Source organism: Coregonus lavaretus, assembly GCF_964263955.1.
Source record: "Coregonus lavaretus genome assembly, chromosome: 23".
Classification (NCBI taxonomy): domain Eukaryota; kingdom Metazoa; phylum Chordata; class Actinopteri; order Salmoniformes; family Salmonidae; genus Coregonus; species Coregonus lavaretus.
The window spans coordinates 29,087,853-29,114,125 of record NC_140010.1 but is presented as its reverse complement, the minus strand read 5'-3'; the positions used below and the strand labels follow the sequence as shown (position 1 = coordinate 29,114,125).

The 26,273-nt window shown below is 42.1% G+C and overlaps 1 protein-coding gene across 1 annotated transcript in view; it reads left to right on the top strand.

Annotated features, from left to right (window-relative positions):
• The window catches only part of LOC311099071 (ephrin type-B receptor 1), a gene marked incomplete at both ends in the record, with an annotated part of 313,995 nt that extends 295,338 nt beyond the window's left edge, over positions 1-18,657 (top strand). The window contains 4 exons of the mRNA XM_084139687.1: positions 13,298-13,447; positions 17,451-17,644; positions 17,775-17,930; positions 18,543-18,657. Coding sequence (XP_083995813.1) covers positions 13,298-13,447; positions 17,451-17,644; positions 17,775-17,930; positions 18,543-18,657 — 615 coding nt within the window. The remainder of the gene's footprint in view (positions 1-13,297; positions 13,448-17,450; positions 17,645-17,774; positions 17,931-18,542) is intronic.
• Between the last annotated feature and the right edge of the window lie 7,616 nt (positions 18,658-26,273).

Sequence of the window (26,273 nt, the reverse complement as noted above, 5' to 3'; positions counted from 1 at the left end):
CCATCTATCGTTTCACTTCTTTTTTCATCACATCTTTTCCCTGGGGGACCCAGCGGCTCAAAGGAAGGACAGGCAGAGTGTCTGCATGATGTCTGATGTATTGTGTGTGTGGTTTGGTTTTACTATCCTTGTGGGGACCAGAAGTCCCCAGAAGATTCGGAGAAGTGGGGACATTTCACCGGCCCCCACAAGGAAAAATGATTTTTTAGGCTTAGGCGTTAGGTTTAGGGTTAGTGTTACAATTAGGGTTAGGTTTAGGGTTAGGGCTTTGGGGTTAGGGTAAGGGTTAGGGGTTAGGGAAAATAGGATTTTGAATGGGAATAAATGTTTTGGTCCCCACAGGGATAGTAAAACAAACGTGTGTGTGTGTGTGTGTGAAATAGGCTGAATGCTGTTTATCACCACACCATGCAGTGTTTGTTGTTAAAGATGTGAAATGTTTTAAGTGGTTAATAAAAATGTGAACGGTTTTGATGTGTAGTAACAGCACAGGTGTAGGCATCCTGATAAATAAGAATACAGCCTTTTACCTTATATCCCAGCACGTGGACCGAGAAGGACGTTTTCTAATGTTGAATTGTACCTTACATGGTGAAGAATACACATTGATTTCACTGCATATCCCACCAGGGGCAAATGTTGTGTTTTTAGATAGAATTCAAGCTATATTAGATCAAATCCAGAAAGTAACTATTATTTTAGCAGGAGACCTAAATTATAGATTTGATAAGATTGACAGTACACCTGGAGATTACTATTCTCAACTAAAAAATACTAAGTAAGAAAAGCTATTCAAAAATTGACTAAAACAAAATTCTCAAACATGCACTCAACTATTTATTGGGTTAAAAAATCCATTACATAATGATATCAGATCCTTCTCCGGTATCATGCTTAATTACACCAACAGAAAATACACTTAGCGACAGAAAATGGAGAATGAACAGAGCGCATCTTCAAGACCCAACATTTATGAAATACATAAATGAAAAAATTTAAACCATTACAAATGTAGACATAGACAGAGAAAAGCCGACCCCTGATATAATTTGGGATGCTTTTAAGGCGTACATTAGGGGGATGATAATCTCATATTCGGCAAAAGTTAAATCTGAGTTCGAAATTTTAATTAAAGAAAAATACATCACTATCTTAGAAAAAGCACTTTAAAAAATCTTTACAAGGTAAAGAAGAAAATACATTTTATGAACATAAGCAGGAATATGATATTTTACTTTTGAAGAGAGCCAACAACTACAAGTCAAATAAAGCATACTTCTTAATGGTAAATAAACCTGGTAAACATCTCACAGCCCTCACAAAATGAATACACTCCAAACCAGTAATAATTTTCAAAGATAAAGATACAAATGTGTTAATTAGAAACAACAATGCGATTAATTACAGTTTTAAAAGCTTCTATGAAAATGTATATAAATTAGAATTAAACCACAGTTGGACTGATCCTACAGCCTTATTAGACTCAAAAACGGAAGCAATTATCAGCAGACAAAAAATTATCACTAAAAACAGAGATCACCCAAAAATAAATATTAGACACTGTTAAAACATTCACGTGGAGTAAAGCACCAGGAATGGACGGCTTTACCATATAATTCTATTTAACATTTTGGGACAAAGTAGCACCCCTATTTACACAAATGACAACACATATGTCACTAAATTCAGCGCTTCCTAGTTCCATGTATCAAACAGTCATTTAAGTTATATTAAAACCAGGAAAATCTGGAAAGTCCCCTGCTGATTACAGTCCCATAAGTTTAATAAATTGAGACAATAAAATAATAACAAAGCTCATAAGCAATAGAATGGCAAAAGTATTACCAGACTTAATATATACGGTATCAATCAAACAGGGCTTATTAAAAGTAGACACAAACAAATACAAGAATATGTCTCAGTGTAATACAATACGCTTTTCTATTCGAAACTTTTGTAGCTTTCAACTTTCCCACTGAAATAATAAATGTAATAAAAATATTATACAGTGCCTTGCAAAAGTATTCATCCTCCTTGGCGTTTTTCCAATTTTGACGAAGTGAAATGAAAAAAATAACTTGTTTCAAAAAATGCTAAAAATTTAATAACGGAAAAGTGGTGTGTGCATATGTATTCACCCCCTTTGCTATATAGCCCCTAAATAAGATCTGGTGCAACCAATTACCTTCAGAAGTCACATAATTAGTTAAATAAAGTCCACATGTGTGCAATCTAAGTGTCACATGATCTGTCACATGATCTCAGTATATATACACCTGTTCTGAAAGGCCCCAGAGTCTGTAACACCACTAAGCAAGTGGCACCGTGAAGACCAAGGAGCTCTCCAAACAGGTCAGGGACAAAGTTGTGGAGAAGTACAGATCAGGGTTGGGTTATAAAAAAATATCTGAAACTTTGAACATCCCACGGAGCACAATTAAATCCATTATTAAAAAATGGAAAGAATATGGCACCACAACAAACCTGCCAAGAGAGGGCCGCCCACCAAAAACATGGACCAGGCAAGGAGGGCATTAATCAGAGAGGCAAGAAAGAGACCAAATATAACCCTGAAGGAGATGCAAAGCTCCACAGCGGAGATTGGAGTATCTGTCCATAGGACCACTTTAAGCCGTACACTCCACAGAGCTGGGCTTTATGGAAGACTGGCCAGAAAAAAAGCCATTGCTTGAAGAAAAAAATAAGCAAACACATTTGGTGTTTGCCAAAAGCCATGCGGGAGACTCCCCAAACAAATGGAAGAAGGTACTCTGGTCAGATGAGACTAAAACTGAGCTTTTTGGCCATCAAGGAAAACACTATGTCTGGCGCAAACCCAACACCTCTCATCACCCTGAGAACACCATCCCCACAGTGAAGCATGGTGGTGGCAGCATCATGCTGTGGGGATGTTTTTCATCGGCAGGGACTGGGAAACTGGTCAGAATTGAAGGAATGATGGATGGCGCTAAATACAGGGAAATTCTTGAGGGAAACCTGTTTCAGTCTTCCAGAGATTTGAGACTAGGACGGAGGTTCAACTTCCAGCAGGACAATGACCCTAAGCATACTGCTAAATCAACACTCAAGTGGTTTAAGGGGAAACATTTAAATGTCTTGGAATGGCCTAGTCAAAGCCCAGACCTCATTCCAATTGAGAATCTGTGGTATGACTTAAAGATTGCTGTACACCAGCGGAACCCATCCAACTTGAAGGAGCTGGAGCAGTTTTGCCTTGAAGAATGGGCAAAAATCCCAGTGGCTAGATGTGTCAAGCTTATAGAGATATACCCCAAGAGACTTGCAGCTGTAATTGCTGCAAAAGGTGGCTCTATTGTATTGACTTTGGGGGGGTGAATAGTTATGCACGCTCAAGTTTTCTGTTTTTCTGTCTTCATTCTTGTTTGTTTCACCCCAAAAAATATTTTGCATCTTCAAAGTGGTAGGCATGTTTTGTAAATCAAATGATACAAACCCCCCAAAAATCTATTTTAATTCCAGGTTGTAAGGCAACAAAATAGGAAAAATGCCACTGTATAAATGTCCTAAAGCAAAAATATACACAAGTAATACATTATCTGATGAAATTGCTCTAGAAAGTGACACAAGACATGGATGTCCTCTCTCCCCCCTCCTGTTTGTACTGGCAATTGAACCGCTTGCAGAAAAAATTAGACAGGACCCAAATGTAACAGGTATCAGTATTGGTAAACGTTAATATAAACTAAACTTACTTGAAGATGATCTCCTGATATACCTGACCTATATTGAAAACTCAATGTCCCCCTTGCTAAAAATATTTTCAGAATACTCTAAAATCTCAGGATATAAAATGAACGTGGAAAACCCCCACAATAATAATATTTAAAAAAAGAATAACTCATGATATACAGTAATCCTTTAAGCGGACCACAAAAAAATATCAAATACTTAGGATGCTTAAGTGACAACAAACAAAAAAAAGATAACTTTAACCTATTACTTAACTATATGAAAGCAGATCTAATTAGATGGAACAATCTTCCCATAAATCTTACAGAATAAACCTCTTCAGAATGGGATGGCTCCCAAGGCTTTTATATTTATTCTCGGTAATACCAATTACCCCACCAGAGACATTATTTTAAAAAGTATATTCGGTCATAACAGACTATGGGCAAATAAAACTCATAGAAAGGAAAGTTTTACATCTTCTTGAGGGTGGTTTAAACCTTCCAGACTTGGAATTGTATCAACTCGCCACCCAAGGCTTTTACTTATAGACATATAGTTAAATGCACTAAAGAGGAACAATGGGTACATATTGAAGATGCGCATGCTCATCCCTAGAATCTTTTCACTTGTCTACTTTCAAATGATAAAGCTAAGAACATTAACATTAACAACTTCATAGTTAGGAAAACTATAACTATGTGGAAAAAAATGTAACCAATATCACTCCGTAAAAATAAACCCCTTTGGAGCAATCCTTGGATAGCTTTTCAGAATTCACCAATAAATTGGTCCACATGGAAAACTAAAGGCATAAAAACCGTAAATGACTTGGTAATAGGAAATACATTTATTTCCATGACATAAAAAAAAAAAATGGTGACTGACCAATGTAATTTTAAAATACATGGAACTTAAAAGTTTCATATCACAACATTTGAATTTGAAATATTTTGGACATCAGAGCAATCTTGAGGGAATCCTATTTGAGTGAGAAAAGGATATTCATATGATAGGTAAGATATACAAAACCTTGCAGAGAGACTCTCCAATTGACAGTCTCTTAGAAAAAAATATTAACCACTGGAACCAAGACTTAAAAATAACTGATATTGGCACAAGATGGAGGGAATGTTAGAACATAACTAACGAAATTACAGTTAACGAAAATGTACGCTTAATCCAGTATAAACTAATGTATCGAATTTATTACACAAGAGACAAAATTCACAAATTCTACAGCACAACGGCAGAGTCATGTCTTAAGTGTAAAACTAACAATTACTCAATAATCCATTCCTTCTGGGAATGCTATAAAGTCCAAAAGTTACAGGCAGAGTTAGAAAGTTGCCTGTCAGAAGTATTACAATGTAAATGTACTTTTAATCCATCTGTCTGAATATGTCAAGACATGGCATATGAGGGTGCAATGAGATACCCGATTGGTTGGACGATACTTTTCTCGTCAATCATCTTTAAAAAAACGTATACTTAAAAACTGGAAATCAACCTATCCTCCATCGTTAACACAATGGAAAGGTCAAACACTTTATTATCTAAATATTGGAAATGCGTTGGCGAAGAAGGGAAACTAAATGGTGCAGTTTGAGGCCATGTGGGGGGGGGGAGCATGTGGGTCTGGGCAGAGGGGATGTCCTGGATGTTTGTGTGCATTGTTGCCGTTTGTATGTGTGTGCTTTGTATTGTTTGAAAATAAATACAATCGTTAAAAAAAAAAAGGTTTTAAGTGGTTATTGGTGAGAGGTTGTGTGTGTGTGGCATGTCCAGAGAAAAAGGGATTGATGTCTGGCTAGTGAAGAAAGTGCAATGCAATCACACTTTGTATTAATAGCCAATGCCCTGAGGAGTAGAGAGAGTGGGGCATTTGTGGTATTTTTTTTTATTTAACCTTTATTTAACTAGGCAAGTCAGTTAAGAACAAATTCTTATTTACAATGACGGCCTACACCGGCCAAACCTGGGCCAATTGTGCGCTGCCCTATGGGACTCCCAATCACGGCCAGTTGTGATAAAGCCAGGAATTGAACCAGGGGGTCTGTAGTGACGCCTCAAGCACTGAGATGCAGTGCCTTAGACCGCTGCGCCACTCGAGAGCCCAAGAGTTGTGGTTGTATGTGGTTGTATGTGGTTGTACAGTGAGGGAAAAAAGTATTTGATCCCCTGCTGATTTTGTACGTTTGCCCACTGACAAAGACATGATCAGTCTATCATTTTAATGGTAGGTTTCATTGAACAGTGAGAGACAGAATACATTTAAAAAATCCAGAAAAAACGCATGTCAAAAATGTTATAAATTGATTTGCATTTTAATGAGGGAAATAAGTATTTGACCCCTCTGCAAAACATGACTTAGTACTTGGTGGCAAAAACCTTTTTGGCAATCACAGAGGTCAGATGTTCCTTGTAGTTGGCCACCAGGTTTGCACACATCTCAGGAGGGACTTTGTTCCACTCCTCTTTGCAAATCTTCTCCAAGTCATTAAGGTTTCGAGGCTGACGTTTGGCAACTCGAACCTTCAGCTCCCTCCACAGATTTTCTATGGGATTAAGGTCTGGAGACTGGCTAGGCCACTCCAGGTCCTTAATGTGCTTCTTCTTGAGCCACTCCTTTGTTGCCTTGGCCGTGTGTTTTGGGTCATTGTCATGCTGGAATACCCATCCACGACCCATTTTCAATGCCCTGGCTGAGGGAAGAAGGTTCTCACCCAAGATTTGACGGTACATGGCCCCGTCCATCGTCCCTTTGATGCGGTGAAGTTGTCCTGTCCCCTTAGCAGAAAAACACCCCCAAAGCATAATGTTTCCACCTCCATGTTTGATGGTGGGGATGGTGTTCTTGGGGTCATAGGCAGCATTCCTCCTCCTCCAAACACGACGAGTTGAGTTGATGCCAAAGAGCTCAATTTTGGTCTCATCTGACCACAACACTTTCACCCAGTTCTCCTCTGAATCATTCAGATGTTCATTGGCAAACTTCAGACGGCCCTGTATATGTGCTTTCTTGAGCAGGGGGACCTTGCGGGCGCTGCAGGATTTCAGTCCTTCACGGCATAGTGTGTTACCAATTGTTTTCTTGGTGACTATGGTCCCAGCTGCCTTGAGATCATTGACAAGATCCTCCCGTGTAGTTCTGGGCTGATTCCTCACCGTTCTCATGATCATTGCAACTCCACGAGGTGAGATCTTGCATGGAGCCCCAGGCCGAGGGAGATTGACAGTTATTTTGTGTTTCTTCCATTTGCGAATAATCTCACCAACTGTTGTCATCTTGTAGCCCATTCCAGCCTTGTGTAGGTCTACAATCTTGTCCCTGACATCCTTGGAGAGCTCTTTGGTCGTGGCCATGGTGGAGAGTTTGGAATCTGATTTATTGATTGCTTCTGTGGACAGGTGTCTTTTATACAGGTAACAAGCTGAGATTAGGAGCACTCCCTTTAAGAGTGTGCTCCTAATCTCAGCTCGTTACCTGTATAAAAGACACCTGGGAGCCAGAAATCTTTCTGATTGAGAGGGGGTCAAATACTTATTTCCCTCATTAAAATGCAAATCAATTTATAACATTTTTGACATTAGTTGCTTTTTTTGTTATTTTTTGTTATTCTGTCTCTCACTGTTCAAATAAACCTACCATAAAAATTATAGACTGATCATTTCTTTGTCAGTGGGCAAACGTACAAAATCAGCAGGGGGTCAAATACTTTTTTCCCTCACTGTATATGTGGGACAGATTGCCTTCCGTTTTATGTTGAGACTGAGAGGGTTTTGTGTGTGTGTGTGTGTGTGTGTCTGTGGAGGCTAAGAGAGGATTGTTTATATGCTTCCATGTGTCTTCATGCTCGCCTGTGTGTGTACGCACTCTTTTGTGTGTGCGCACACTTGAATGGGTGTGTGTGTCTTTGAGGCTGCATCAAAGAGGGCAAGGGGTTGAGAGGCGAGGTCACCCACAGCCCAGTAACATACTTCATCCATCAAACCCCGCGACCTCACTGACATTCTTGCTCTCTCCGCTCCGCTACCTTCTATCCACCCTCTGTTTCTGTTCGTTGTTTTCTATTTGCATCCTTTCCTCCTACCCTTCTCCTACCCTTCTCCTACCCTTCTCTCCCTTTGGCATACCACCCAAAGCCTTTTGTGTTGTTTGTCACTGGTGTGAAATATTGATGTGGCAAAAGTTACAGGGGACTTCAGGGGAACGCATCCTTGAGTAAAGAAGTGAAAAAGAAGTGGAAAAACTCTGAGAAAAGTTGCCATTTGGTCCACCTAGACTCCTTTATCAAAGCGGGAACATGGCGTCTAGGGAAACCATGTGTTTTCATGCTTGATTTATACCTCCTGTCATGTGTGACAGATCAAGCTGCTGTCTATGACTGAGGTGGGCATTCTGTGCCTGTATGGATGCAGAGCATGATTCAGACATGGTGATCCTCTACATAGCACACTGAAGGGGGGACGAAATGTAATGTGGGAGATGGATTTTGTCACAACACTGACCTCAGTCCATAGACTGACATTGGACAATCATGGGAAGTTGCTGGCCAGTCCGTCAGTTAGTATAACTGCGAGCTACTACAGATTAAATTAGATGTCAGATTCTTCTCTAGTTTTTGCGCAATGGCTCCTCAAAGAGAGAGAGACAGAGGGTCACAGCATGCTAGTTCCTGGGATGAGAAAACGCTGTGACACAGTTACATTATTTACAATTTAGCAGACGCTCTTATCCAGAGCGTCTTACAGTAGCAATTAGGGTTAAGTGCTTTGCTCAAGAGCACATCGACAGATTTTTCACCAAGTCGGCTCGGGGATTTGAACCAGTGACCTTTCGGTTACTGGGCCAACGCTCTTAGCTGCTATAATACCTGCCGCCCATTGACACGAGTAGAGACACATCAGTTCTTGTTTAAACAACCCAAGCAATCTGTTATGTGATTAGTCTGTGTGCTGTGAGCTGTAATTGCCTATTTTCCAACTTCTTAGAGTCATCTCAAGGGGACAGAATAAAGATGTCACCCGGTTACACAAGCCAAGGTCGTAGTCTAATATTAAACCTCTGAAAAAGCCTAACAAGGATGTGCAAAAATACATGATAATAACGTAGGATTCACGCTGGGTTTAATTTGAGGGGCCCCTGGTGGCCCCTGAGTCATCGGTGGCCCAGATAGAGGTTGCACAAGGGGAGGGGGCATTTCTATTAAGCAGAAGTGGTGTCATCGAGTTGAAGAGCTGAAGGAATATGTTAACTGCAAAAGACTACACAGACAACGTTTATCAAAGGTCGGATTTAATACCACTTTGAGACCACCTGTGTGTCATAGACTCATATGACTCCTACACTAAACTACATAATTGAAATAAATAGCAGTAGAATACTGTATGTGGGCACTTTGTGAAATGATGCCTGAAATAGTTCCATGGAGTCAAATATAACTTCCCTTGACGTTTTAACCTATTCTCCATTGCGCTTTAGACAGTGGAACTGTAGAAGGGCCCGCCTCTCCCAGACAGTCCCTGGGATGTCTGCACTCTCTCTCTCTCTCTCCCCCTCTCTCTCTCTCTCTTTCTCACTCTCTATCATATCCTCTCTCGCTCGCTCTCTCTCTCTCTCTCTCTCTCTCTCTCTCTCTCTCTCTCTCTCTCTCTCTCTCTCTTTCTCTCGCTCCCCCCCCCCCCCCCCTCTCTCTCTCTCTCTCTCTCTCTCTCTCTCTCTCTCTCTCTCTCTCTCTCTCTCTCTCTCTCTCTCTCTCTCTCTCTCTCTCTCTCTTTCTCCCCCTCTCCCTCTCTCTACTCTTTTTGGGCAGACTGCCCAGCAATCGTTGCTTTCAGGACATAAACGGCAGTTGATGGAGCACTTTGCCTAGCCTAAGTAAATGTGCTCGGGACCATTTGAGTGTGCATTGTTTAGGAATGGATCACATAGAAGTTTGGCCAGAGTGCTGTGTGTCTGCTGCATTACTGGGAGTTCACAGATTTGTCTTCCACCAGGGGGGAATGAATCTGCATTTGGGGACAGCTGCTACTTTAAGAAAAACATGATGGTACTCATTGATATATCTTAGAGAGATGGAGTGGCAGAGGTTGCATGCATCAGCAATGAAAAACAAAACACAGAGAGTTAGAGGATTGAGGAGTTCAGTGGGAGAAGAGCTTGCAGGGTATTTAGCCTACGTTTCCTGGGACACCAGGGCAGGGCATTGCTCCAGTTTGTTTAGAGTGATACACACTGCCATTTGACACTTTAGATTCCCCTTCAGTCTATAGATCGCCAGTGACATACTCTGTTGAATTGCTGGACACATACTGCATCTATCATAGTACACGTTACTGTAGCAATGGCAGTTGTCCCATGTTTCCCACATGTCATGTGTGTGTCGTGTGTAAGGGAGCTCCTCCAAACACACACACTCTGCACCTGTCTGTCACAAAACGCCACACCATCCACCACGTCCCATGATCCTCCTTAACCCTGACAGCACTCTGCCCGCTCTGCTCCCAGCAGGTCTACCCCAGATGTGCCACTACACCTGTCACTTTACCTGTCACAACGGGTCACAACCTGTTACAAGCTGTCACATCTAGTCAAGACCAATCACTTTGTCTCAGCTCATCTTGTTGACTTGAAGGTGATCTGGAGGTAACTTGTCTGTTTGAAGTGAGAGTCATTGTGAAACTCCTTTTCTAAGTATGGCAGGTCTGCAATAATCAAGTATATCACTGTTGTTGTTGTTATTGTTTTGTTGTTGTTTTGTGGAGTCCCTTTGTATATATAATGTTGTTTCTAAAGGGTCGTGAGAGAACAACAATTATGCTCTCATGCTGACATTAAGATTTCTCAATGAAATGCATTATGCATATTCTTTATGTGATGAGCAGCTAGCTGAAGAGATTGATGGAGCTTGGCTGGAGGTTGTTGTATCGTTCAGCTTGTGTAGTTGTTTTACATGAAGGCATAAGTCTGTGAGTGCTCTCTAAGACTCAAGGCCACCACAGAGAACAGCATCTTCCTTTCTTACTGGCTTGTACTGTCGGCCTTGTGAATGAAATGGCTTTCTGGCTCAGACACACACACACACACACATCCACACACACATTCTCTCTCCATTCTCCCAGGCTCACAAAGTGTCTGTTTGGCTGTGTTGACACTAGACCCGTTTTAATTCCCATCCTCCCTCCCCCTCTCCTCTCTTCCCCCCTCCCTCTCTCCCTCCCTGGGGTATTCTCTCTATTTTCTCCTCCTGAGTTAATAAAGAAAAAAACATCCAATCACAGTAGGTTGGTGGCACCTTAATTGGGGAGGACGGGCTCGTGGTAATGGAGTGGAATCAGTGGAATGGCATCAAATACATCAAACACATGGTTTCCATGGTTTCCATGTGTTTAATGCCATTCCATTCGCTCCGCTCCAGCCATTATTATGAGCCGTTCTCCCCTCAGCAGCCTCCACTGCATCCAATGCTTTTATTATATATTTGCCTTCTTCTGTCTGTTTGCCTGTCCGGCTTGTTCTGTTCTGCAGCACTTTGTGTTATTAAAGTGTCGTTTTGACCTGGCTGCTAGCAGATAGCTCGCCCACAGCGATAATTACTAATGATCTGCATAGCTGCCTCGTGGACGTGGCAGCCGTGAAAATGTTATTACCTTGGCCTTTCTGCTAGGACCAGTGCAAAGCGAAGCAGGGAGGCACGGAGCTCTTGTACGGCTAGCATCTTTACCCAGGTCACGGCGACGACAGAGCTCATATCCCCCCAGGGTCCCGGGGCGAGAGAGCGAGAGAACAGATGTATGGAGAGAGAGAGAGAGAGAGAGAGAGAGAGAGAGAGAGAGAGAGAGAGAGAGAGAGAGAGAGAGAGAGAGAGAGAGAGAGAGAGAGAGAGAGAGATGAAAAGAGGGGGATGATCAAGAGAGGCTATAATACAAAGCATTAAGATCACAGCTCTGAGAGAGGAACATGGAAGAGGCAGTGTTTTGTTATTTCATACTTAATTATATGTATTGTAGTTCTTTTCATTTGGTGTGTGTGTCCAAGTTGAAATAGTCGCCTTGAAGCATGGCTCTGACAAAGTTAGAGATGAGAGCCTGGTCTTTATTTTCATTGGTGTGGATGGAGTTTCATGTATTTTTCTATAGCCTTGACACAGAGCTGAGACAGAACTTAGACAAGAGAAAGCCTTTTGGTGTCTGGGATCAGATACTTTAAGAAGAGATATGAGAAAAGCAGAGAAGTCATCAGACCTTAGATGGATATCACTCACTCTTCTTTTTCTCAAAGAAACACAAATACACACTTACTTCCATATGAACCCTCCAGAACCCTCTCTCTTAGATAAAATACTGTTTTCCTTTCTTAGGCACACACACACACTCTCATTCTCTCTCTCTCGCTCGTTCTCTCTCTCCCTCCCTCCCTCCCTCCCTCCCTCCCTCCCTCCACCTCCCTGTTCTGTAACAGCTCAGGCCTGTATTCCCGGCCCATGCACCCTGACACCAGCCTTCACTGAGGTCAGAGGTTAACATCATGTTCAGGGTCAGGAGCTCCCAGAGGTCAAACACTCAGAGCTGGGCCTTAATGAGCTGAGTTTGAGTCCTCTGGATTTCTACACACACACACACACACGCACGCACACACACACATACACGCACACATTCACTGATGCTTGTGCATGCACATACAGCCACACACAAGCAAAAACCAGATGACACACATGCACACATGCACACATGCACGCATCTACACACACACACACACACACAAAACACCTCTCGGTCCTGAGGGAAAAAGCCAGGAGAGCAGGGTGGGCCTTGTCTCGCTCTCCCGTCTCTCCTTTCAAGCCCGACTTATCTAGACATTCACAGGTTGAACTAACTGGCATTATTAAGCTGGCCTAGCCTGGCCGGATACAATGGAAACCACCAAGTGGTCCACAAACAGGTGAGTGTGTGTTGAGGGAATCTTAAACAAGCCACCCGGCAATTTCAATCAGATCCATGCATGACTCGCCCCAGGCCCAGGTAGTCCAATTACAAACAGACACGCTCAACAGGCGCACTCAAACCCCAACCAAATCCCCATTTATTCAAACTCAGACGGGAGAGACGTGGTGTGGGTCGATGTATGAAGGGCAGATCATATTAAGAAGGGGGGCAGAGTTACAATCCCTTGCCGCTGGATCGATAGGGAGATGGGGGAAAATCGGAGTGGAGGGATGGAGGGGTTGCAGTTGTCTTTTGGTTTGGAATGATGATTTTTTATTTATGTATTGGACTAATCATGTCGTTCTCTCTCTCTACCCTCTCTCTCTCTCTCTCTCTTTTTCTACCCTCTCTCTCTCTACTCTCTCTCTCTCTGTCTCTCTCTACCCTCTCTCTCTCTACCCTTTCTCTCTCTCTACCCTCTCTCTATCTCTCTCTACCCTCTCTCTGTCTCTCTCTACCCTCTCTCTCTCTACCCTCTCTCTCTCTCTACCCTCTCTCTATCTCTCTCTCTACCCTCTCTCTGTCACTCTCCACCCTCTCTCTCTATCCATCCCCCTTCCCCTCCCTATCCCTCCCCCTCTCTCCCCCTCTCGCTCAGGGGGGTAAGATCCCAGTGAGGTGGACAGCTCCAGAGGCCATAGCCTACAGGAAGTTCACCTCAGCTAGTGACGTGTGGAGCTACGGCATCGTCATGTGGGAGGTGATGTCATTCGGAGAGAGACCCTACTGGGACATGTCTAACCAGGATGTGAGTATTATTGTCATGTTGAACTTTTGAACTTTATTGTTTTAAGTAAATATAAATATTCAGATCAATCAAATTTCAATCAATCAAATTAATTTAGAAAGCCCTTTTTACAATGTATGTGCATTCAGATAAAAGGTGAACCTTCTAGTATGTAATGTTGTGTCATAGAATGGAACCCTCTCAAACACATAACAACTCAGTTGTGTCAACATTTGTACCGTTAATATGACAATTGTGAATTCCCACTGGAAATGTCCTTGACAATGAAGAGATCCCCCCCCCCAATACAAACACACACACCAATGAGCTCCATATCCACAGCCGCCAACTCTCTCTCTGGGACAGCATGCAGGCATCGACTGGTGAGACACACACTCAGGGAGGAGGCCTGGCACTGCTCACAGCATGGCCTGCTGTTCTCTTCAGTCAGGACACACACACACACATATCTGTGTACCAGGGTTTCTGTTAGCCGGCTTTTTTCAGTAATTTAAAAAAAAAAAGCTGATAAAAAAGTTGGCGCCGGCAATTGCGAAATAATGCTTTTTAGCCTATTCACTGATGGAAATACATTTGACTGGTCATGCTTATCGTTCTATAGGGACATTTGCATAATTTAGTGGAATTAAATTGCTGCGTGTACAATATATTCGTTATGTAGGCTATCTTATTTATCACACGCCTACAGCATACAGATACAGAGCCTTTGAGTGGAAAATCTGTCAAACAGCGCAAGAGCTGCTGCTGCAGCATCTTGTGGTGCTTTCAAGACAACTGGGAAATACGAGGTCAAATAATGACGTCAGTGATCTTCAGGTCGGAAAGATGGAGCTCTAGAAAGAGGCCCGAGTTCCCGAGTTGGAATTCCGAGTTGGATGACCGTTCAAAACGTTTTTTCTCAGTCGGAAGTCTGAGATTAAAGTCGGAAGTCTGAGATTTCCGAGTTCCCAGTTGTTTTGAACTCGGCATCAAACGGCAACGAAAGGCAGGCTTCATCAGTGCGTCACAAACCACTTTGCAATAAGTTGGAGGCAGTATGCATTTTGAAAACATATACCGTATTTTCCGCACTATAAGGTGCACCGGAGTATAAGCCGCAGCAGCTAAATTGAATGATATTGAATGATGTGTACATATATAAGCCGCACTGGACTATAAGCCGCAGGTGTTTTAATGTTTAATTACCATATGTAAGGGTTCGTGCACAGAGGGGATTGTCGGGAAAGAGACAAACTGTCTCGCTCTCGTAATGTCTGTCTGTCTTGCTCTCGTTCTGTCTCTCGTTCTGTCTCTCGTAGCACTCTCAGTTCCACTTTTACTTTTGCGCGCTACCTGTCTCACTCTTTTCCGGCCTCCAGCTTTTCCTGCTGGAGCCCGCCGCTTAAAGGTGGGGGGCGCGGACCGGTCATAGAGCCCATAGAGTTAAAGTTGGTGGACTGTAACCTGTAAAATCCATAGATTTAGGAGGTCTTCTAGTGGCCGTTAGCTGTAAAAATCCATAGATTAGCCGCACCGTTGTATAAGCCGCAGGGTCAAAAAATGGGGAAAAAGGCGCGGCTTATAGTCCGAAAATTACGGTACTTAATTGTTTGAAACCTGAACGTTTTAATACATATTTTAAGGCATGTCATACCTTGCTTCAAAGTAGCAGATAAGATCTCCTCTCTTTCTAAATGTCTAACAGATATTTTCATCACTGTCGCATGTGCAGTGTCCTTTTGACAACGGTGTTTTCCCGGTAATTGTATTATGGAACGAACATTCGCGCTTAGCCTACTGCATTGTGCGCGTTGCTGCACTTATAATGTGAATAAATAATCGTTTATCAACATTCTGTTGCAGGATCAAGCTTTTTCATGTAGCCTAGGCCTACTGGTTGTATGTATTTGCGATCTATCGTCCTACAACTGTCCCAGAGTCTGTTTGGAATAGGCTATTTCATTCTCGATAAGCTGACTAATAGAAAAGGTAGCCTAAACTTTTCTACTATAGTAGATTGACATAGGCTAGTGATTTTCCTGTTCGTTACTCATCTTGTTGGCTGAGGAAAAGTAAATGTGGACAGTTATTCTAACATCTTCAAAGTGCACATCAGAATTCGGTAATAGGGACAGCACATCGTTGCATCCTCGACTTGCATGTTCTGTTAATATGAATTACCATATCCTAAATGTGATTTCTGTCATTCTGAGCACCGGGGATGGACGCCCTAATCAGGTTACACAGCCAATACATATGGGTCCGGTACATTTCTCAAATGTCCGGTAAATTAAAATGTTGCCGGTCAATTGTGCGGAACCACATTTTCCTAACGTAAACCCTGCTGTGTACATTAATAACACACACACACACACACACACACACACACACACACACACACACACACACACACACACACACACACACACACACACACACTCGCACGCACATGCAGTATGCACACAAAAGCACACAAAAATGATGCACTGACATACACACAAATACACAAGTCTGTGTGCTCATACACATACATACACATGCCCACTCGCACATGCATGTACATGCACTCACATACACACACACACACACACACACACTTCCCCATATGCACAATTTGTCAAGATTCTGCTGAATTAAACTAGTCTCAGTGGTAGCATGGGCACCTATAGAGCATCTTCCCATTTCTGATGATAATTCATTTTCACACCCTGCAATCTCTATCCCATATCGGCTTTTCCTGACTTTGCCCTGATTCAACCGTTTAATTTGAAAGATTGCTTCTACATACAAGGGTTAACAATCCATCATATGGTATACCATATGAACATGCTACTCAGCTGGTAGAGCACGACGCTTGTAAAGCCAAGGTAGTGGGTTCGATCCCCGGGACCACTCATACACAAAAATGTATGCACGCATGACTGTAAGTCGCTTTGGATAAAAGCGTCTGCTAAATGGCATATTATTATTATTATTTATAGAGCGAGACAGCACTACTCTTTCCATAGTTACTGTACTGTATATGCAATAAGCCTATTCCCAAGTCACATTCCCGCAGTGTCAGATTATACAGTCATGTCCATAATTATTGGCACCCTTGATAAAGATGAGCATAAAAGACTGTATAAAATACATAATACAAATACTGAGCTATATTGTATGGTAATTTTTGTATTATTATTATTATTATTATTATTATTATTATTATTATTATTATATTATTATTTTATACTAATACAATTGCTCAGAGAAGGAGGTTTTGTTTAACAAGTACATAATATTTTTTTCTCTCCAAAAGATAGGGGTCAACATTATACCTTTCAATACCTCACCTTGCGAGGATAAAGGTACTGAGCCTTTTTCTAAACTGTTTTATGAGATTGGAGAACACATTGGGAGGGACCTTAGACCTTAGACAACATAGGAAACATTTGAAAAATGTACATGCGAAACTTCACGTGTCCGAAAACCAGATCTGTCTTGTGAAAATTTTACATGAAAAAAAAAAAAACTTGTCAGAAAAACACTTTTTTTCACATTGTTTTTTTATATATATATTTTTTTATAAAGGAGACGCTGAGTGAATTGCTCACTAACCACTCAATAGCACAAAATGAGACGGAACAACTAGGGCCTGGCGGCACAGGGGTCTAGAGGAAGAGGGGAAAGTGAAAGGGAAACATAAAAACCTCTACAAACATCAGCTTTTTCTCACAATTCTCTGCTTTACTACATTTACATTTACATCATTTAGCAGACTACACATTATTGATCTCCTTTGATCATACGTTTAGTGACTACCCTCAGATCTTTTCGCAATTGGCCTTCCCAATGGTCCTGTCTGGCAATGGTTTTCTACTGACCTCATCTATCTTATCGCCATGAGCGAGATTAGACCCATATCTAGATCAACTTCTAATGACTACCTTCCACTCACCACCTACTGCCGTCTCCACAATAGTGCTGCCTAACATGACCCTGACTGACTACCTTGTGACCTTCTGCCCACCCTCTCCATCCCCAGGTGATCAATGCCATAGAGCAGGACTACCGGCTGCCCCCTCCCATGGACTGCCCCTCAGCCCTGCACCAGCTCATGCTGGACTGCTGGCAGAAGGACCGTAACGCCCGGCCACGCTTCACTGACATCGTCAACACCCTGGACAAGATGATCCGCAACCCAGCCAGTCTCAAACAAGTGGCAAGCATCCCTGCAGTGTAAGTGTAGCATACATTAATGTATATGTAGTTTATTACTTTATATAACATCAAAGTCTAAACCTCCCCGCACACCACCATCAAAGCTCTCTCTCTCTCTCTCTTACTTACTCTTCCTCTCCTCCTCCAGGCCTTCCCAGACCCTGTTGGATCATTCTATCCCAGACTTCAACACCTTCAGTTCAGTGGAGGAGTGGCTGGGAGCCATCAAGATGACCCAGTACAGAGATAACTTCCTCAACTCTGGCTTCACCTCCCTGCAACTGGTGGCACAGATTACATCTGAGTGAGTCAAACACATACACACACATGCACAGAAGTACACACACACGTGCACACATGTGAGCAAGCATGCACAGACTCATGCAGGCTCTCACACGCATGCAGTCTTGCGTACACACACACACACAAGCATTCACAGATGTACATGCATGCACAAACACACATACACACATACACAGACACACTTATGTGAGCAAGCATGCATGTACACACACATCTCATTTAAAACGATCCTGTCCAAATATTGGCCCTAAGAAATCTTCCTGGCTTCAAAATGTTGTTTAAAAAATGTAGCGACATGGTTTTAATTGTCAATCAAAGAGAACAAAAGCTTGATCACTGAGAGGCAGACAAAGTTAATGGAATATGTGTTTGTTGTTTTCTCCTTCACAGCCAGTGGCTAACCATCCTGAAATTAATTATTTGGGGCTTTGGTTATATATGTAAATGTATTAGAGACCAAATTAATGTTTGTTTATGTACTTGCTTCTTCAGCACACACAGTTGAGGCATTGCAGAAGCAATACTGATGTATTTCCTCTCTTGCTCTCTCTCTCTCCTTCTCCCTCCCTCTTCCTATCCCTCTCTTCCTGTCTCCCTCCCTCCCCATCACCAGAGACCTCCTGAGGATAGGTGTGACCCTGGCGGGCCACCAGAAGAAGATCCTCAGTAACGTCGCCTCCATGCGGGTGCAGATGAGCCAATGCCAGTCGCCCACTGCCATGGCATGACTGGAGGGGGCGCCGTGCCACGGGGCGGGCATCATTCGGGCTGGCAGGGACTACGGCAGAAAGGACTACACCCCTCACCGAATGACCCCCGACCCGTCGGAACGTGCCAGGGTCGAGACTATCATTCTCATCTAATCCCATCGAACATATAATCAAACATCATTACCCAGGAGGCCAGGGTCCAGACGAAGACTAACTATCACCTTCCACTAATCTGAGTTATACTGAGTTATGATGTAGAGTTCAATGTGTTCAGAGACAGTTTTTTTCAAATCTTAATCTGTGAGTTCTACAGTATGTAATATCATCGTACTGTACTGTAATCTAACCTCACGACAACCACAGGCTGACACAGTGATGGAGTCTTGACTGGATGATATTAGACTGGAGAGGAGGACCAAGTGGAAGCCATTTTGAAGAGGAAGTTCATTGGTGAATCCCAAACCACCCCCTCTCCCTTACCAACTCGTTCAGAGGGCCCTCCGTTGTCATGTGTTGCTGACGGAACTCAGAGGGTGACTTCCAGAGAGTGGCCAGGGGATCAATAAACCCATCAACTTCGGGACATACTCGTGACAATTCATGTTCCACTTTTAAATAATAAAACAAGCATGAAATTCAACCCACTGGGCAAAAACTGGTTGAATCAACGTTGTTTCCACGTAATTTCAACAATAAATGTGATGATGTTGAATTAACGTGGAAAACTGATTGGATTTGCAAAAGTAATCAACATAAGGGAATTCCATATTTTTTTCACCGAACTTTGAACCTAAATCCAATGTCATGGTGACATTTTTTGTTGATTTCACGTTGAATTCACGTTAGTTGAGAACAACCAAATGTAAATAAAAAAATTATGTTGAACTGACGTATGTGCCCAGTGAGAAATTTACAAATCCCCCTGGTCATTTTATAAGATATTAACCTCAGTAACAGTTACACATTTCATTTGGGAGGTATTTCATCTGTTACGTGTCTTGAAATCAGACATAAACAATTGCACGTGGCACATAGAGTTGAAGTCGGAAGTTTACATCCACCTTAGCCAAATATATTTAAACTCAGTTTTTCACAATTCCTGACATTTAATCCTAGTAAAAATCACCTGTCTTAGGTCAGTTAGGATCACCACTTTATTTTAAGAATATGAAATGTCAGAATAATAGTAGAGAGAATGATTTATTTAAGCTTTTATTTCTTTCATCACATTCCCAGTGGGTCAGAAGTTTACATACACTCAATTAGTATTTGGTAGCATTGCCTTTAAATTGTTTAACTTGGGTCAAACGTTTCGGGTAGCCTTCCACAAGCTTCCCACAATAAGTTGGGTGAATTTTGGCCCATTCCTCCTGACAGAGCTGGTGTAACTGAGTCAGGTTTGTAGGCCTCCTTGCTCGCACACGCTTTTACAGTTCTGCCCACAGATTTTCTATAGGATTGAGGTCAGGGCTTTGTCATGGCCATTCCAATACCTTGATTTTGTTGTCCTTAAGCCATTTTGCCACAACTTTGGAAGTATGCTTGGGGTCATTGTCCATTTGGAAGACCCATTTGCGACCAAGCTTTAACTTCCTGATTGATGTCTTGAGGTTGCTTCAATATATCAACATAATTTTCCTTCCTCAAGATGCCATCTATTTTGTGAAGTGCACCAGTCCCTGCTGCAGCAACGCACCCCCACAGCATGATGCTGCCACCCCTATGCTTCACGGTTGGGATGGTGTTCTTCGGCTTGCAAGCTACCCCCCTTTTCCTCCAAACATAACGATGGTCATTATGGCCAAACAGTTCTGTTTTTGTTTCATCAGACCAAAAAGTAAGATCTTTGTCCCCATGTGCAGTTGCAAACCGTAGTCTGGCTTTTTTATGGCGGTTTTGGAGCAGTGGCTTCTTCCTTGCTGAGCGGCCTTTCAGGTTATGTCGATATAGGACTCGTTTTACTGTGGATATAGATACTTTTGTACCTGTTTCCTCCAGCATCTTCACAAGGTCCTTTGCTGTTGTTCTGGGATTGATTTTTACTTTTCGCACCAAAATATATACATCTCTAGGAGACAGAACGCGTCTCCTTCCTGAGCGGTATGACGGCTGCGTGGTCCCATGGTGTTTATACTTCCGTACAATTGTTTGTATAAATGAACGTGGTACCATCAGGCGTTTAGAAATTGCTCCCAAGGATGAATCAGACTTGTGGATGTCAAAAAAATAAAAAAAACGGAGGTCTTGGCTGATTTCTTTTGATTTTCCCATGATGTCAAGCAAAGAGGCACTGAGTTTGAAGGTTGGCCTTGAAATACATCCACAGGTACACCTCCAATTGACTCAAATGATGTCAATTAGCCTATCAGAAGCTTCTAAAGCCATGACATCATTTTCTGGAATTTTCCAAGCTGTTTAAAGGCACAGTCAACTTCTGACCCAGTGGAATTGTGATACAGTGAATTATAAGTGAAATAATCTGTTTGTAAACAATTGTTGGAAAAATTACTTGTGTCATGCACAAAGTAGATGTCCTAACCGACTTGCCAAAACTATAGTTTGTTAACAAGAAATTTGTGGAGTGGTTGAAAATGAGTTTTAATGACTCCAACCTAAGTGTATGTAAACTTCCGACTTCAACTGTAATTAGGCACGCCTTTCCATTCTTTTGTTGTGCATATGGCGGAAGTGTGCGTGACCACTCAAATGGAGGGGCAAGGGGAAGGAGTGATTTGGCATTCAGCTCATGTCATCAGAAGGCCTCTGATTTGTCATTTGACCCAGGCCTTCTTCAAAGACTGAAATGAGGATGCATTGGTCTGTCTAGGAGCAGCGGTATGAAATGTGCGTAGATAGAAAGCAATTCAACCTCTACATACATGATCAATATACACATATGGAAAATGATACAGAGACATACAGTGGTGTATGTGTGATTTTACATTTTTCTCACGTTATATATTTTCATTTGAAACTTTGGACATTTTTGAGATCTCCTCAAGGTCGACCGAAGTTGAACTGGCTGGAAAGGAGAGCTTCTCTGACATTTTGTTGAGATTGTATTCATTTTCTTCACCATGAAAGCAGGGAACGGACTTCTCTTCCATGTTTTCACTTTAACACTACCTGTGGATGTCTGGGCTGATGGCCTTGCCAAAGGACTAGTGAAACGGCCTCGCCCAGATTCTGAGAATATATATAAATATGTATGTCTCTAACTAAATATGAATATATCTTCTGAATAAATCTTCATATTGAAGGTGACGTGTATGAATATGTATGCACAAAACTCTCTCTGCTTGCCTTTTTGGCATAGATGACGTTTTTGTGGACTGGATTGTGATGGAGATGGTCATATACTGTAGATTCTCTACAGCGCCACCTAGCCCTCTGGAGGACAAAACATAAAGACACCTTTTTGTTTCTTTCCCCAATGCTGAGGGGTCACATGGACAATCCGGAATGAATTTTGACCTGGAAGTAAATGTACAAAGGACCATGTACAAATGACTCTTTCTGTAGATGTGTATAAAACAACTTTAGGGATAAAAAAAAAAGTAACAAAACGTCCATTCTCTGGAGAGCCCATGTTAAATGTAAGTGTATTCATGCCATATCTTCCTGGTGAGCACTTACTTGTACAGACTCTGTATTTTTCTTTATTTCCTCTTGTTTGTGTTGGAGCGATTGGATCCATACAGAATGGGAAGGAGAGTGGATAGTGTCTCGTCTGCTGGCCAAGGTCTACGGTATGTATCTGCTATTGATCCTGATAGTAACTGTATTGTCATACATCCTCACAAATGTGTTTTTTGGTAAACAGTTAGAGTAATGAAAGACATCCGAAAGAGGGAGTTGCTGGAGTCAAGTTTATGATTTCAGGTCTCACAGTGGTTTGCCATTAAAAACATTGTTTTCATTTCTAGATATTCTGATTGTAGAGAGAGGCAGCCATATCGTATAAACAGCCGATGAGCTAATCAAGACATCTGACATTGGAGTGTTTCCCCACACTGTCTGGGTCTGGCTTAGCCAACAGGCGCCTCTTGATAAACATAGACAAACAGCGCACAGAGGCACTACGCACACACACTAAAACAATTATAGCACCTCGAAGGAGTTCTGCTTGCACTTCAATCCCCCACACACCTGTTACCTAAAGTGGCTACTTTTACAGCTATTACTAGTACACTAAAAGCTATGTCAATTGTAAGTATTGGTAAGTGACTGCTCTACCTACTTTGGCCACTATTCATTTTTATGTCCATAACTGGGTGAATCTTAATTTCCACTTAAGTCAAATGTTCACTTAGTCGTATAGTGATGTCAATGGATGACTAAGTGAAAATTCGACTTAAGTGGAAGTTAGTATTTGCCCCAATGTCTATAAGTGGAACACACTCTATTGCAATTGGTGGAAGACAGAGGAGGCTGGTGGGAGGAGCTATAGGAGGACGAGCTCATTGTAATGGCTGGAATGGAATTAATGGAATGGAGTCAAACGTGGTTTCCATATTTTTCATACCGTTTCATTCCAGCCATTATAATGAGCCCGTCCTCCTATAACTCCTCCCACCAGCCGCCTCTGGTGGAAGAGGTTTATTCTTGAGATAGGGGCTACTGAGGACATGGATACTATTTGAGTTAGAGCGAGAGTATTCTTCTGAAGTATGTCTGAAGATGGAGTAAATGGTGGTCTAGGAGGAGAAGCAGACATGATGAGTCTGAGGGCTTCGGTACACAGGGTTGATTGTACTACTAGCCCAGCTCTTGTGTATGCTAGAAGCCTGTGATTGCAGTGGTGTAGTCTTAGAGATGGCTGTCTGGTCTTACACCAATCACACTGAATCTCAACTATGTCTGACAGCAAGGCCAAGGAACCTGGTTGATGATGGTGGAACTGCTCTGATAAAAACAGAATTATAAATAAGTGTAGTCACCAACCTATTGAAATGTCCACTTTACTAAAGTAGGCAATCAATGCAAAGGTAACAATCCATGTTACACTGTAGATATAGCAAAATCATTATTAGCAGTGAATTAGCCATAATAATTAGGCCTTTGTTTGCCTGAGAATCCTGTTGCTTCCAGTGACAGCAGAGGGAAAATCAAGTCTGTCTATGTTTGATCATCTACAGAGTAGGCAAGTGTATAACATTGGAACACAAGACACCTTAACCAGATTTAGTCTGGTTGTAGCTCTCATTGCATCGATTTTCTTGTAACTACATCCTCAGGTGTCGGGTCATGACAAACTACTGTTTCCCCAAACACAGATATCATAGACTGCTGTTCTACTAACCACTCTGTGGAATTGGCTAGCCCTCTGCACTCCTGTGCCAAGCAATGGGTTATAATTTTAGGAGGGGTGTGGCCCCATGACTAAGACTGAGGTACCCACCTTGGGATCTGCAATTAGAAATCAATGGCAGCTCATTAACAGATTATTAAGTGTCCTCAACCCCCTCACCCCTTCCTTCTCCCCTCTGTCTCACCTCCATTCACCCATCCCTCGCTCCTTCTCATGGCCAGGCTCCAGCTCATTTATCCTGGGTGTAAAAAATCTGTCTCGGGCCCAGGTCTGGGTATGGGTCTGCCCAGCTGGCTGTGGCTGAGAAATGGCTGCATCTCGGGCTCCAGTGCACTCAGGCAGGCAGGGGACCAGGCCACCTGCTGGGGCCTCGGGGCCTCAGTCTGACAGGGGTCTGATCAGCCGCGGGGAGGGAGAAGGATGGGGCTGGGCCAGCATACACACACACAGGCATACACACACACACACCAAGGAGTCCTCTAGCACAGCTACTGCACGGCAGTCTGGCGCTTAATGAAGAGAGAGTGGGCCGAGACCTAACAGTGTGTGTCTGTTGGGAAAATGAGAGGGGATGAGAGAAGAGAGGGAGTGGAGAGGGGTTGTCAGACTATGAAACAGTAGCACTATACATCAAGTAAGGTGTATTGGTGTAGGTTCTAATTGTTGTAGTGCAGCTGCAGCTACAGCATATATTATATAAGGCCTACGACCACCTGAGCTGTTAGAATATACCCTATATGACAACCTATATATTAAGCTCTTTAGGTCGAAACCTAGCTTTTAAAAAAGTCCTTTCAACATCATTCACACAAGCCCGGAGTACCCTACACATAACTATTAATTATTCTGATTAATGATGACTATTTATTCAATGGAGGGATCTAATTTCAATCCATTACGCTTCCATTCAGCCACGTCTCAAGTATTTGCCATTCAACATGCCTATCTATGAATGAGCTGACAGTCTGTAATTCGCATTTTTCTCATTTTCCATGTGCTAATGTTGGATTTATTAACATTCTGACTCTAATAGCATTCCACTTCAAACTCATGACATGAAAAAGCAATTAGCACTCTCTCCATAATAGCCATTTCAGAATTTGCTGTCATTGTCCCATTCTCTCCTCTTAAAAATAAGCATAATTTACTTCATAGATATTCATTTGTGGATTACTTTGGTATTCATTTTTACAATGCCATCTGTTTTGATTTGTTACAACTTTGTTTGAAAAGTGGGCCCGAGTGTGTCCATTCAGCTGTTGAATAAATGTCTAGTTAAATCAATGTTTCAGAAAGGGTTGATTTAGTTGAAGATGCAACTAATTCCTCTATTTTTATGTGTTCTTCTATTTCAGATATTGGACACACACATAAACAAAAACACACACACACCACACAGCAGACCCAGCATTGCTCAGGACAGCCAATAATGACGAAGACAGCAGGACAGGGACAATGACCTCACTTTGCGGTACACACAGGATATAGGAACCAAATGTGTTTGTGTGTGTGTTTGATTTCCTTTGTGTCTCTCTCTGTATAGCTACCACTTATATATTGTGATGACGAGTATGTGTCCGAGTTTGTAAGCAGTAACTTTCTGAGAACTATTGTACAAAAAATGCACTCAATAAACGCCTTGGAAAAAGAGTCAATCACCGGCGGTCCCAAACTCTGTGAAAGATTATGATTATTCCTGTTTTTTCCACTTCTATTAATATTCAATAACGCAACAGACAACAAGGCTGAGATGCAGATGGACAAGGCTTTTGTGAATAATGCTTTTCAATTATAATGGGGGGGGGGGATAAGCAACTCTTGTCACACACACACTCCTGTCACCATGGCACCACTGTAAAAAGCCATCAAGTCGCTCATAAACGAGACGTTACTCTAAATTAACAGAAACTTCCTAAGAAATCAACACAATATTTAGACAAATTAGCAGAAATTAGCCTCTCCTGCTCTCCCTACTCACGCCCACACTGTAGTGTGTGTTGGCAGAGACTGAGACTGGATCCTGTAGGGCTCCTACACAGATGAATGTGTTGTACTACTGTAATTATATGGTTAATGAAGTGGTTTATTGGTTGGTAATTGATTTATATTATCCTGTTAGATATTATTAGAGAGAGAAGTGCGATGATTTTGCCAGGAAAGGAAGAGGAAATGAGGAAGGGGGTGTAAAAGCAAGGTGTTACATGATGAGGCATTGAAGAAATCCTTTAATTCCAAAATGTATTGGCAATAGCTTTTGTTCTATAAAACTTAAAGGGATAGTTCAACCAAATTACAAAATTACATATTGGTTTTCTTACCCTGT